At 43.9% G+C, this 15,194-nt stretch overlaps 2 protein-coding genes across 2 annotated transcripts in view; both read right to left on the reverse strand.

The window, feature by feature from the left end:
• Positions 1-292, reverse strand: part of Kctd5 (potassium channel tetramerization domain containing 5) — a 26,202-nt gene extending 25,910 nt beyond the window's left edge. The window contains exons 1-2 of the mRNA XM_010603615.2: positions 271-292; positions 50-207 (exon numbers count right to left, since the gene is read on the reverse strand). Coding sequence (XP_010601917.1) covers positions 50-207; positions 271-292 — 180 coding nt within the window. The remainder of the gene's footprint in view (positions 1-49; positions 208-270) is intronic.
• Positions 293-859: 567 nt separating this feature from the next.
• Pdpk1 (3-phosphoinositide dependent protein kinase 1) overlaps positions 860-15,194 on the reverse strand; it is a 39,642-nt gene continuing 25,307 nt past the window's right edge. Inside the window, exons 11-13 of the mRNA XM_033758683.1 lie at positions 7,347-7,404; positions 5,990-6,142; positions 860-5,648 (exon numbers count right to left, since the gene is read on the reverse strand). Coding sequence (XP_033614574.1) covers positions 5,532-5,648; positions 5,990-6,142; positions 7,347-7,404 — 328 coding nt within the window. The 3' untranslated portion in view covers positions 860-5,531. The remainder of the gene's footprint in view (positions 5,649-5,989; positions 6,143-7,346; positions 7,405-15,194) is intronic.

The following is a 15,194-nucleotide window of genomic DNA, read 5'->3' on the forward strand; positions in this document are numbered from 1 at the left end:
GTGATTCTCCGCCATGATCCCGGCAAGCCCCGCCACAGCAACCCTCTACTGGAAGCGTCCGGTCTTTAATAGTGTCCTCCGCGCTGTCCCGCCCACAGGTCCGCCGTAGTAAAATGCCCGCCCCGGCGTCACGCGGGGGTCGGAAGTTCCGGTTCGGAAAGGCGACCGGCTGTGCCCCCTTCCGGCCAGAGAGTCTCAGTTTCGCCCCTGCCCAAGGAAAGCCAGGCCCGCGAACATGCAACACACTACATGCTTTTATTACAAGATTACCGAGCATACGAGTGAAATTCATCATTCGGTAACTACATCTAAAGCACAGATATTTGAAAAAAGAGAATAAACAGATTCATTAAATTATGATATGATTAAACCATGGCCAAATAGAAAATTTATATAATAAAGCCAGAAAAAAAGTTGTAAAATATAGTTTACAATAATTATTCACATTCAAGGCTGTACATCAATACATACAACAGCGTGGCCCCGAACATGAATTCAATCCAAATAATTCATATATTAGAATTTAAATAACACAGACTGAACTAGAGGCCAACAATAGCCAGCAAATAACCTTATAAGAATAAAAATACAAAAGTGTATATCCTAGTATCATTGCATTATTTGTTTTCATAAGTTTTTTTTTAATTTTTGCTTTGCCTGTACATCACAGTTACAGCTACAGACCAGGTAGAGAATATTACACTTGTTCTAACTGACTGCCACCAACCTGAAGAACAGCAATACACTATTGATTCTTCCTATTTTATGTGGTTACGGAACAGCTGCAGCAGTTCTAAATACTGTAATATTTAATTTGTCAATGTCCAAACTATGGTCAAAATAGAGGCTTTCACCTACACAATGACCTACTTATAGTCATTCAGCCAGACAAACTAGGGTGGGCTACATAGGTTAAAAAGATTTGCCTTTTGTAAAAAGTTCTCTGTACAGAGTTTGGAGTTTCTTCATCATGAAGAAATGAGTTACAGGGAAAACTCAGGTATTCACATGGCTCATTCATGACCACCTCAGCAATGATAAAACTGTTCTTTGCCAGAAACAGCTTCCTCCCCAGAACAACTCTTCACAGGCAGACTGATTTACAACCATGCAGTCTTGGGCCAGTAGCCAGCACCCCTCAGAGGCTCTGGAAGTGGCTCCAGTCTGATTCAAGGGCACTTGCCATATGCTCTGCCTAAGAGCGAGCCAGGCTCACTTGAGTCACCTTCAGTTCATGTTAGGTTGCAATGAAACAAAATGGAAAAAGGTGTAAAATGACATCTTCTAGAACATAGTACTTTTACCATAGTCTCACAGCAGCTGCAACCACTCAAGATTTAGCAATGAGCACCTTGGGTCTGTGGATCAGGCAAAGGTCCAGAGGAGGGGCACCTGAGGACAAGCAGCCCAGTTCTGCACAATTCAGCCATTAGCTCTGGTAGACTCAAGTGGCACTGAGCATGGCACCCATAAAATCCCTTATGCATATTTCCTTTCAAAATCAATAGATCACAACCAACCCGGAGATACAAGAATCAATCAAATTTGGGTGGTCTGACTTACAAGGCCATTAGCTACCCTGAAGGATTGTGGGCAGGAAGGAGAGAGAAAACCTTACACCTGTGAAAGCTGGGTTACCCACACTCTACAATAAAGAGGCCCGGCCATTTTTGCTGTCCCAAACCATGAAGACCTTTTGATAGTGGAAGGGGATAAACACATACACATCTGTAAAACTCAATCATCTACATGGTTTCTTTTTCAATGAGAGCCTTTCCTCTGTTACCAATTCCAAATGGCCCAATGTACTTTCTAAATCTATAACTTAATTACAAATCACCCACTAAGCATGTGGCAAGGTCAGTTCAACACTTATCTCTGCTGAATGTGCAGAAGGATTCAGTACCATTGTGGACACAAAGTACAAGATTATGAAAACATCACCAAGCTCTTGGAAGCCATAGCAGCAGGGATGGAAGAGAACTAACATGCACTCGTGATCAGATTCTTGCAATGAAAATAAGGAAACTGGCTCCTGTAAAAATCTGTCACAAATGGATATGCAGTAATGACACCATTGTAGCATAAAAAAAAAGCAGTCATATTCAAACATTTTTTTGTGACACACAGCTTAGCAGAAACTGATTTGTTCAGAATCTGTAGGACACCAAGAAGTAGGTTCTATTAGAACTTAGAGAATCTAAGCATCAGACCAAGAGGGAAGAGTATCAGTGAAATGAACAAAATCTTTCACCCGAAAATACCACTTGCAGGCATTTAAGGGGGGATAAAGATATTCATCACAGCATTATTTATATAGTGAAAAACCAGAAACCATCTAAATGTTTTACAACAGAAAAATGGTCAGATAAATTATCATAAAATTTACAAGCCTTAGACTCTACAAAAAAATCATGCTTTTGAAGAACGGTTCATGACATGGGAAAATGATTAGGATGAACTATCAAATGAAAAAGCTGGATGCAAAATGGTGTATATGTTCCCAGTTTAGTTACAAAAGCACACAAATGCTAGGGTGAAGAGGTGTGGACAGGATCTGGGCCAAAATGCCCACAGTGCTCTCTGGGTTCTAAGTCTACAGTTAATTTCTTTTTTCAGAAAACCAATGTTACTTTTAAGAAGGTACAAAATCACTGGGAACCTCTTAACTGGCACCCTGAGTGTCTATATCATGGGGCTGTCTATACAGTCCCTCAGGCATGGAGCACAACTACCACAGGGCAACCCAAGAGAGCTGGAATAGGTGAAATTCCTGTCAGCTTTGGCCTGACATGAGCCATCTTTCTCAAATAAAACTTAACAGGTTGAGAATGGGTAGCCACTTTCTAGGATAAAGAGGCTCAGAGCTCCACACAGAGCTGCCTGCTGCCCTTGGTGGAGTCACAGAAAGAGTAGAAACAACCCACGCAAACTCAAGACTTCTCTGTGTCCTCAGGGAAAGGCAGTGCACGGTGAACTCTCTGAGCTTTCAATGACCACATCTCCTGCCCCTCTATGCCAGGAGAGGCCACAGAGGGTGTAGTCATGGCATTTGTGCTTGTCCTTCCCTTTTCTTAGGACACATGACTCCTGGAGCTATTAAGAGGACATTACTTTCTCACCTTGGACAGGTCCCCACTTTGGACAAATTTCCATCTATGCATCCCTGTCCCAGAACCTAAGGCACCTATATGCCGGGTGACAGCTCTAAGGGTGGTTGGGAAAAAACTGAATTTGATGTAAGTTTGGGCAAGAAAAGAACCTGCATGGGCCTTAAACAAAAAAGCAAGGAAAAGAGGGACTGTGAGTGACAACAAAGCTGACCCAAGAAAGGCTCAGCTATCAGCACAGGCAGGGACAGTCATCTTAGCTTTTGGCTCTGAGCCTTCATCTGTGGCTCTGGAGGTTAGGACAGTGCTTTTTGATGAAGCTGCAGAGGTAGTGGCACTCTCCAGAGGGAAGAAGCAATAGAAGACTCTCCTTGCTTGCCTGTGGCTGGTATGGTACTCTTATTCAAGCAAAATCTGAGTCCCCTTATTTCCTGGTAGTCAGGTGCCCTTGGGCACTGCTTTCCCTGCATCTGTGTGTGTAGAGTCAGGGAGCTGCCCCTGCACACAAAGATGTGGGACATTTTGAAGAGGTCAAGACAGCAACAAGGGGAGTGAGTCTTTCCAAGAAAGAAATGGCCAGGTGAGCCTCACTTAACATGGGCAAATCTCCCTAAAACCTAGGAAAGGGGCACCGCCTTAGGGCCCTGAATCAAACTTGGGTTCTGCTCCTTGGGTGTCCCAAGGACAGGTGGGGCTCCAACACATGCTTGGTTGCTTGTGCGAAACCCTCACAGAAATGGCTGGCAAAGCCTAGGGAGCAGTCTCTCCTTCCACCCAGTGTTTATACCCCAGCACAACAGCAGACCCACATCTCTCTTTCTCCAGCTTAAAAAGAGCCATTCTTATCATTAAAAGTTTTGGAAACTGGCCTGGCGCACAGGGTCACAAATGGTCACCGGAGAAAGGAAGTGGGGGAATCTTTTCTGTGTGGGCCTTTTGCTGGTGCCTTTGTGAAAATCTACAGAAATGACAAAGTTGTTCCTGCCTTGGGGACATGAGTGTCAGAGGCATATACGTGGGGAGACTGCTCTTCTCCCAATGGGTCTAAGTCACTATACGGACAATCTAGGCAGGAACGGGCACAACTGGGTCCCTCTGGAGCACTTTTCCTGGGAATAATAAAGCAAAGCTAGGGAGCACACCCACTAAAGCATCAAAGGGAAGTAGCCCTAAAACTGGCAAAGGATGCCAGGCTGGGTAGGCTCAAATTTAATGGGTTGTTTTTGAGTCCTAGAAAATAGTAAGCCACTTTTTGTCGAAGCAAAGTCCATCCTATAGGACCAAGTGACTAGGCAATGTGAAAAGTTTGGTTCAACACAGTAACAGAAACTGAGGTAACTCTGAGAAAGGTTTAACCTCAACAAAAACAAGGGGCATGTGAGGCTACACAGGAGGGTGAAGCACCCCAGGGCTGCGGACACCAAGATTCTCTCTCAGCACATAATCCCACTGGGCAGGCGGCTACACATTTAAACCTTTTCAGAGACTCTCAGAAAGGCCCGAGGCCTCACTCCTCCACATGGAGGCCATCAGCCCTGCTCTGGTTGGTTCCTCTGCAGTTTCTCTGGGCCTCATCCTCATACAGGTGAGGACTTTGTATTCTTAGGAAAAGATCCAGCTAGGCGCTAACTAGGCTCCTGTAACACAGTGTCCCTCCCAGCCACACGACTGGCTTGGCATCCAGTCCCAGTGATGGACCCAGCTAGGAGGTGGGATGTGGGAGTTGAGCCCTGTGAGGGTGTTTTCCAACTGTAGCAGCCTGGCCACTCCTCACCTCAGCAGTTTGCCTGCCAGATAGCAAGGACCATACATATCCTACCACTAGAGCCAAGCCAGGAGGCACAGGAGGGGAATGGCTGCTCCAAGGCCATACAGGAGGGACACAGGGAAAGCAGCACACACACAAATTTAGAAACCTATGCTCAGAGAGCTGGTGGCCACCCCAGCAGAGGTGTGCAGAGGCTCCTGGCTAAGAGTCCATGACAATGAGGCGGGGAACACACCCAGTCCCTAGGCCACAGCAAGGGCAGTGGAAGGCAGGTAGGGAGGGGTGGAGGCAAGTACATGGTTCCAACAGATGTTAGGAGGGGCTGGTGACACCAAGTCTGGCCATTGGTCTGGTTGGGAGCTGGGCTGTTGTGCATGGGGCTGGGTCTCCATAGCCACAAATGCACAAGGAAGCCTCAGCAGAGCATAGAGAACAAACAGAGTGACCCTGAAATCCTGTTTGTTATTAGTTTTGTTCTTTGTGTGATTGGGTATTTTTTCTTCTTTTCTTTTAAATAAAAAAGCTGCAAGGTTTCCGCCGTCTGTGTTCTCCTTGGGATGGCTGGCAGATGGTCTGGAAGCGTCCTGGGTGGCGGCCGAGCCGCCCTGGGGCAGGTGTCCTGGCAGCAAAGGGCGGCCTGGCCGCAGGCTGTGTCACTGCACAGCGGCATCTGGGTGGCTCTGGTATCGCTGCCTCCAAACCTCCTGGATCTTTCTGCACCACTTGTGAGCATTCCCGCTTGGATCCATCAGGTAATATGTCCTGTTAGGCTGTAAAAACAGAGCATCTACGGTTCTCCTGGGAGTCCCAGACACTTGCACCATGCCCACCCATCCTGCCAGCCCCTGGAAAAGTCTGCAAGCACAGTGGTCTTCTTCATTCCAACATGTGCAGGAGCTAAATGGTAGGCAAGGGACCCATCTCAAACTAAAAAACAAGCACAGGATGTCTCCCAGCCCAACTCAGAACTGAGCCACTAACATGGGACCTCTGCAATAGGAGAAATGGACCTGGTCCCAGCTGCTCCTTAGCCAAAGCAAGAGACGCTTCGAACAGAGGCACCAAGGTCTCCAATGATACTGCCAAGAAGAGTCCAAAGGGACAGACTCACCGTGTGGACAAAGAAAGTTTTAAAATTCTTGGCTTCTGGTCGGAGTTCTTGTGACCACGGAATTTCACCTTTCAGGACTTTGTTGACAGGATCAACATAGTATAAATGTGGCCCTTCTGTGAGCAACAACTGTCGTCTTCGTGCAAACAAACCCTGATATAAAAAAAAGATGGGCCAGGGATTTAGCCCAGTGGTTCCACTGCCTGCCTCACAAGCAGAAGGTCCTGAGCTCAATCCTCAGTATAACCAGCAAACAAGAAACAGAGGGAAGGAGGGGGAGAGGGAAGAGGGAGGAGGGAGAAGAGGGGGGGAGGGGAGGGGAGAGTAAGCAGAAGGTCCTGAGCTCAATCCTCAGTATAACCAGCAAACAAGAAACAGAGGGAAGGAGGGGGAGAGGGAAGAGGGAGGAGAGAGAAGAGGGGGGCAGGGGAGAGAGAAGAGGGGGAGGGGAGGGGAGGGCAGGGGAGGGCAGGAGAGGAGAGAGGGAGGGACTCTTGTTATCGTGGCTCAGGAGTGCTAACCACAATGGTCACTGCTGCCTCAAAGGTGACTAGTCTGCAAAGACTAATGAGCACAGGGCCCTGCTGCTGACAGCCAGCCCACTATCCCTGGACATTCAGTTCTTCCAAGGCAAAGCGCCCTGCCCTGCACTTAGCAAGCCAGGCCACAGCCTACTGATGTGGACATGCTCATTCCATGGCGGCTGCACAGCCAAAAGGCAGTCAGAAGCCCATGCTCAGGAGGAGCCTGTGACACAGAGTCTGATTATTTTCTGACACAATCTGTTTAATCCATAAACCACAATACACAATAACCCTTAAGCACCTTGTTTGTTTCTGCAGTACTAGGAATCTAATCCAAGTATACTCTACCACTGAGCTATACCCCCAGCCCTTTATATTTTTTGAGACGGTCTTGCTAAGTTCCCAGGATGGGGTTGAACTTGTGAACCTCCTGCCTCAGTCTCCTGAGTAGCTGGGATCATAGGTGTGCCACTGCACATGGCACTTCTAATGAAACATCTGACTATGCTAGGGTATCAAATATGGCCTCCTCAACATGGCAGAGACCTTGAAACCGTCAGACTGGCCTCATGCAACAATGGGAAGCCAGGCTCCCGAGCAAGAACGAGAGGCTGGCTTTTCCACCTGCCCCTTGCTGCTTCCCAGTGGGCTCTGACTGCTTTCCTGAGGAACTAGGTCTTCCTAGGCCACAAAATGTGGAATTAATCTCTAAAGAGTATGCCAGAGTGAAATTGCTATATCTAACACATTGTAGGAGTCCAAAGAAGAGTGTGCTAAATTAGAGGTGGAGGAAGACACTGATAAGGATGAAGAGCAGCAGGGCTCCAACTCACCTTTCGCTTATCCACTGGACCCATTTTTAGTATTAAATTATTTTCTACAAACTGGTGCCTATAAAAAAAAAAGAAAAAAAGAATGAGACATTCATAGAAATTCTCTAGACTCCTTCCCTTTTACATGAATTCCCCAAGGCCTCTGTGGACTCGGCATGAATCAAGCTCCCCTTAGGGCCAGGAGATAACCCTAGCTGCAAGTATGGAATGTTCCATTAGTATCTGGACTGGAATCTTCATCCTTGTGGTCACCTCTCAGATTGGGGCACCTACACATCAAAGAAAAGGTGGCAGGGAGAGGTGTTGTGCCACAGTGCCAAGAGGTAACACATATGTCACTATCATCTCAAAAAAAACTGTGGTGAATGCATGAAGTCCTGGATCCAATGATGAGGCATAGCACCCCCAAACACACACCAAAAACAAAACCAAACCGTGCTGAGAAGTGAAGAATCCCCTGGAAAGGTGCATGATGGTAGGAATCAACTTCAGGATAAGAGACTGTCATCCTTAAATTACTTTCCTTGCCAGGATCCCTGGTTCAGTGCCCAGAATCCAGAGTAGTTTAGATCAGAAATCCCCTAAAGACTCAAGTTGGGCTTGGCTCAAGAATATCTTTTTTTGCTGGGTGCTGTGGCACACACCTCTAACCCAGCTACTCAGAAGGTTAAAGCAAAAGGACTGTAAGTTCAGGGTCTGCTCAGGCAATTTAGCAAGACCCTGTCTCAGAATAAAAATATAAAAAGACACCAGGCATGGTGGTGCATGCCTGTAATCTCGGTATTCCAGTGGGTGAGGCAGGAGGATTGCTGCACGTTTGAGGTCAGCTTCAACTGTACAGCAAGATCCTGTCTCAACACACACACCATTACACACACACACACACACACACACACACACACACACACACACGCCTTGAAAAATGTATACACACTTCAGGGAAAGAAAAATAGCATGTTTTTTCAACAGATGGTGTTACCTTTGTATGGGGGACCTTAGTAGATATATATACAGAAAACCCACTACCCTGACAGTCCTTAGAGAAACTGAAAATGCATGTGCAGCAGTCTCAATGACCATGGTTACTCAAGTACCACTATGCCATACTAATAAATATCTAGAAGCTAATGGCCACCAATTTGATTTTAGTGTATATCCTGCTGAACTGAGCACTAGCCACCATTTTGAGCATCTCTTATAATTGTAGAGGCCACTGGTAACTTGTTTCCAGGTGCACTGGCACACACCTATAATCGCAGCACTCAGAAGGGTGAGGGATGCCAGCCTAGGCCACATAGCAAGGTCCTGTCTCAAAATAATGCTAAACCAAAACCAAAACCAAACCAAACCAAATAAAACAACAAAGGTAACTTGTATTAATCTCATGATGTCTCAATAAATTTAGTATTAAATTACTTATACAAATTTTTCTTTTCCTGAAGTTGTATACATTTTGTGTGGACTCTGTATATATGGATGAGGCTGCAGTTTAGGAGCAGTGAATCTGCCTACAGAACTGCAAGAGAAACAAAATAGCTTTTCTAGGGGTATAGAGCACATGCTTAGCATGCACCAGGCCCTAAGTCCTTGGGTTAAATCCCAGCACCCAGGGAGAGAGAAATCTTTTCTGATATTTCTGCCGTAGTAATAAACACTTTTTGTTTGTTTGTTTTTTGAGACAGGATCTCTGTATGTAGCTCAGACTTCCCTTAGACTCACAATCCTCCTGCCTCAGCCTCTTCAGTGCTGAGATTACAGGCATGCACCACCACACCTGATATAACAAATACCTTTATTCAAACACAACAAAAATCTGGAAGAGAAAGTTTCAAATACAGGCTTTAACTTAATACATAATAGCAGTGTGTATCTATCTATCTATCTATCTACCTACCTACCTATCTGTATGTATGTATCACCTGACCTCCTAAAAGCATAAGAGACTGTCTTATTATCTATAGGTTACCTCATTTGATTAAAACTAACACTTACTGGTTTATGTTGTTGTTAGTGTTTGAGGATACTGGGGATTCAGCCCAGGGCTTTCTCTCACTAAGTTACATTCCTCAGCATTAACCACCCTTCTGCCATCCTTAATTCTTTTTTATTTTGAAACAGGGTCTGGTTAAAATACTAAACTGCCCCAGCCAGGCTTCAATTTGTTAGTTCTCCTACCTCAGCCTCCTGAGTGTTGGGATTATGGACAAGCTTTTTTGGGGGGTGGGGGGTGGGGCTCTGAATCAAACCCAGGGCCTTCTGCATTACAAGCAAGTGTTCTATTACACTGAAATCCCTTATCTGAGGTTTTACTGCAATAATACTATACACTAAACTGTAGATAAGGGCCTAGGGCAACCATGAAAATATACCTGGACACCTCCACAAATGGCTCAGAGCTAAACTGGTGGAACCAGGTTCTCCCACCAAGCTCCATTGGCCCCACAGTCTGACTTACCCTGACCTGACCAGTGTGGCATGCAGCTGGGACCAGTGGGGCTTGTCAGGGAGGCCACTTAACCAAGGGCCTGGCCTAAAGTCACAAAGCAATGCAGATCATATGGGCTTTGTAAACAACTGAGATTCTCAACAAGAACAAGGCTGTGACCTTTATGAGGGAAACTGTAATATGCCTTTTCTCAGAGGTATTTATCCACCAACTAACACACACAGGACTTGAAACAAATAAAAGAGCTAGATATTTCCAAAAAGGAGACATAGTGAGGAGAACTCACTATAGCAAAAAAGAACAAAGCACAGACATGAGGGTAATGCCATGGAGTCTCACAGTCCACCAAATAAACAGGTCCTGTGACATTTCAACATCAAGAATCACAGGTGAGTAACAGGAAGATTTATTAACTAAACTACTGGTGGGAGAGTAAACATGGGAGACAAAGGGTAGTAGCCACACTTCTGGCACCCTGGGCAGGGAGGCCTGACAAACAGGCAAGGACAGGGGAGGTCTCACAGTGCCAATGAATCCTCTCTTAGAATAGCAGAGAGGAAGTTTAAAATCTTAAACCAGATGAGAGAAGCACAAGATAAAGATATGTGGAAGTACTCAAACTATATAATGGAGGTCAGCTTCCAGGGTGAAAGCAAAAGGAGTCACTAAACACCAAGTAAGAAACAGGACTCAAGGACAAGTCTAATTTCTCAGTTAATTTACTCGTTCCTGAGACAAAATACTCGACACCCAAAGTTAAAAGAGGAAAGGTTTTCGTGATGTCCTAAGCTGGATCCCTGGCACCAAAAACATAAATTCAAAGAAAAAAGGGGAAAGGTTTATTTAGCTCAGTTGGTAGAAGTTTCAGTCCATAATCGACTGGCTCCAAGGCAGGATAGTATGGCAGGCACTGCAGAGGAGAAACAGTTCATGGCAGGCAGAAGATAGCAAAGCAACAAGGACTGACCACAGCTTTTTCTATTCCGTATAAAATTATCTAGGCTACTTAGTGCAGGTAGCACTCACATCCTTAATCCTAGAGGCCTTGATCTTAGAATTGCACCATGAATCAATCCCAGTATCACACACTCTAGATCCAGCCACCTCTGAAAAAGCCTACCTCGGGGGCTGGGGATTTAGCTCAGCGGTTTGGTGGACTGCCTAGGACCCGGGCTCAACACCCGGTACCAAAAAAAAAAAAAAAAAGCCTACCTATGACCAGATGAGGCTTTAGGGGGACATCTAAACACAAGCCATAACATCTAACCATAAAATAATCAAGCTTGCAGGCCAACAGGCCAGGGAAGATTTCCAGCAAATGCCCTTATGAAGCCAAGGCCTGTACTCTATAGGGCCAACACCACGCCCTCAGTAGAAAGGTGAACAGTGCACCCAACTGGAAATTTCCAAGAGAAACTGAGAAACACAAAAACATTCTGAACAATCCTAAACAAAGGAAGAAAATCAAGCTCCCTTCCACCACTCCCTGGGTGCTACAGTATGCTCAGCACCCCTGGCTAGAAAGAAGGCTCGCCACAAAAGCGGAGTAGAAGGTTTGTGGAGGAAAACCACCTTTCAGAAACCCTAGTGAGACCCCTACCTAAAAAACAAAGCTAAAACCAAACCTGAATCAGAGACACACCTTTTTATTTAATTTTTGCAATGCTAGGTATTGAACTTGGGGCTTCACATATATTACATCATCAGCCCTTTCTATTTTGGGTCTCAAAGTTTCCAGGGCTGGCTTCAAATTGCGATCCTCCTGTCTCAGCCTCACAAATGGGTAGAAATGCAGGTTGACGCCACAACTCCTGGCAGAAACACACCTGTTTAGTGCACAGACAGCCTCACTTTCACACCCAGCATCTGGCTCACTCATATCAGGGCATCTCACCAATGACACTTCTTATCTTCATCAAACAGTTAGGGATGCAGGGGCTGAGGGCCCATGAGTTAGGCACAATCACCTCCTCACAAAGAATGACATATAAAATGCCACTTTGGTCAGATTCCAAAGCTAGGGTTCTCTACTCTTATCCTATTGTACTCCACACCAATCCGAAGAAGATCACCTTGAAGAACCCAAACCATATTCCCTCAGCATAGCTTGGTTATCTCTGCCCACACCCAGAGAGAGCACACTGGGCCATGGAGCTACATCTGGCTCCTGGACAGCCAGGAGGGCTCTCCAGATCTGGTAAAAGCCACTCATTTGTTCTGAAAGGCCAGCACTCCAACCTTCAGATCTCAAGATCTTTTACACTCAGAACTTGAAGGAAAACCCTATGGGGTTTCATTTGATTACATTTATAGATATGGTCTCTATGGGAAATTGAAACAGATGCACCAATTTTTAAAAATGTGACATATTTAAAACAATAAACTTATTGCATATTAACATCAAAACATTTTTAATTAAAATAACTTTTTTTAGAGGCATGGTGCATGCCTCTAATACCAGCACTCAGGAGGCTGAGGCAGGAGAATTGCTCCAAGATCAAGGCCAATCTGAACTACATATCCCATCTTCAAAAATCTTTTTTAAAAAAAGAAGAAACTATTTTCCAAGACAAAAATAATAAATTAGAAAACTGGCACAGCTACATATTTCACAAATTTAATGTATAGCCTGGAGGATGTGATTTCATGTGCAGGTCTGCCTGGGCCTCACCCTGCTGTTGATCTGTCATTTAGTCTTGTTTTGTTTTGCTTTTTTAGGTACCAGGGATCAAACTTGGGACCTTGAGCTAGAGAGGCAGGCAGCAGTACCACTGAGCTAAATTCCTGGACAAAAGCTTTTTTTTTTTGGTACCGGGGATTGAACTCAGGACCTTGCACTTGCAAGGCAGGCAGGCAGCGGCACCACTGAGCTAAATCCCCGTGTCACTTAGTCTTAAGTACACAAAAAGCCCAGCTTTACTCACATGAACCACTGGGAAGAAATAGGCTTAACAGCCTTCTCATTTATTTATTTAGGCACCAGGGATTGAACTCAGGACTTTGCACTTATGAGGCAAGTGGCAACACCACTGAGCTAAATCCTCAAACTTAACAGCCTTTTTAGATAAATGTGGAAACTATTGTGTGATATTATATCAAAACTCAAAAGACAGTAGATTTTTAAAAATTTTGCAGTACCAGGGACTGAACCCAAAGCCTTCAACACCCACAACTTGTCATTACTTTTTTAAAATTCTTAGTTTTTGGGGGACAGGGTCTTTATAAACTGCTAAATTGCCCCAGCCTGGGCTTGAATTTATGATTCTCTTGCTTCAGCCTTCCACACTACTGGGATTACAGCCATGCACCACCATGCCCAACAACAAGTAACATTATCTTTTTTTCTTAAACAGCTCTGTTGTAGTCTAATTTACATATCATTAAATTTACTCATGAAATTTTTCATCAAATTTATAGTTGTACAACCATCCTATAATCTAATCTTAGACATTTCCATCACCCAAAAAAGAAACCCCACACCCATTTGTAATCAGTCCTGTTCCCACAGCCAGTCCAGGCAACCATGTCTGTCTCTATAAATTTGTCTAATTTTTTCTATGTGTATACATGGTAGGTATTTTGTTTAAGAACCAAAATTTCCCCCAAGCGAAAAAGAGTTACAGTGCTTTGCATTATCTACTGATTAGTTCTTGGTAGAACTACAATTCTATCATTACTGAGAATTATTTGTATCAAATCTTTATTTTTATTGGTACATGTTTATAGTATGTAATGATTACATTCCTAGTGTGGAGTTGGTACATGTACGTAACACATCTGTTTTTTATCCTCCTCTCCTCTCTCCACCCCCTCCATCTCTTAATCCCCTTCCCTTTTGCAAAAGATCTATCTCGCTATTTTGTATTATCTATCTTTTGTTTTGCCCTTATTTATGCTTAGTGTTTCTCATATAAGAGAAATCATGTGACGCTTCAGCTTGTGTCTGATTTGTTTCACTTAATATTATGGTCTCAAGCTGCATCCATTTTCCTACAGTGTGTGACTCAAGTTTATCCTTCTATATGGCAGTGAACTCTACTCCACTGTATATAATGCCACATTTTCTTTATCCATTCATCTGCTGATGGACATAGATTTAGCTATTATGAGTTGCTTCCAAGATTTAGCTATTATGAGTCGCGGTGCTGTAAACATGCTATGCATAAAATCGCTGTAATATAATGTCTTTAACTCTCTGGGGAAGATAACTAGAAGGGGAATAGCTGGGTTAAATGGAATTTGTACGTCTAGTTTTCTGAAGGATCTCCGTACTGATTTCCATCAACAATGCAGAAGGGATCCCTTTTCTCTGCAGCCTTACCAGCCTCTGTTATTACCTGATTTCTTGATGATAGCCATTCTTTCAGGAATAAGGTGGAATCTCAGTGTTGTTTTAATTTGCATTTCTCTAATGGCCAGAGATGTTGAACATTTTTTCATGTATCTATTGACCATTTGTACTTCTTCTGAGAAGTGTGTGTTCATTTCAGTTGCCTGTTGCTTGACTGAATCTTTATTTTGTTTGGGGAGGGATCTAATTTTATTTAATTCTTTTTTTGAGTTCTTGATGTATTTGAGATATTAGGGTTCTGTCTGCGGAATAGCTGGCAAAAAAAAATTTTTTTTCTCTTTCTGTAGGCTGTCTCCTTTGCTGTGCAGAAACTTTCTGATTTGATATGATACTGTTTGTTGATTCTTGGTGCTATTTCTTGTGCATGTGGGGTTCTGTTCAGAACGTCCTTGTCTGTGCCTTTGTCTTCAAGAGTCTTACCTGTTTTATCTTCCCACAGATTAAATGTTTCTGTTTTAATATTTTCATTTTTGATCCATTTTTTTTAGTTTAGTACATATTGAGAGATACCGTTCTAGATTCAATCTTCTGCATGAGGATAGCCAGTTTTCCCAGTAACAAAACAAGTGGTAGTTTCCAACTCAGGACCTTGCACTTGCAAGGCAGGTGGCAGAACCACTGAGCTAAATCCCTGGCCCAAGTGGTAGTTTCTTAAATGTTAAGTGCAGTACAGAGATCTGGATGATAACAATGAAATTTTTCACATACTGTGACATTAAAAGCCATCGATTTACTTCACATTTTGAAGGGATCCTCTAGCCATGTGACTTTATAACACCATACATTGTACATCTGTAATATACTACTTTGCTCAGTTATGGAGGACTTCCAAATTATGACAAAGGTCATTCTACAAAACCAATGAGTCCGTTCACTAACATCACTACTGATCTCTTCAAAAGTCTTCAAGTATGAGAAGATGTTAAATTCACAATGATGGTTTTCTAAAACCCTAATTTTTAAGGTTTCAATTTCATTATTGTACAAATACCTGCAACTGTTTCCCTTGAAGTAACAGGCTCATGTCTAGCTTTTTTTTTTTTTTTTTTTT

This window comes from Fukomys damarensis, unplaced genomic scaffold, assembly GCF_012274545.1.
Source record: "Fukomys damarensis isolate Sample0158 unplaced genomic scaffold, DMR_v1.0_HiC HiC_scaffold_34, whole genome shotgun sequence".
Taxonomy (NCBI): Eukaryota; Metazoa; Chordata; class Mammalia; order Rodentia; family Bathyergidae; genus Fukomys; species Fukomys damarensis.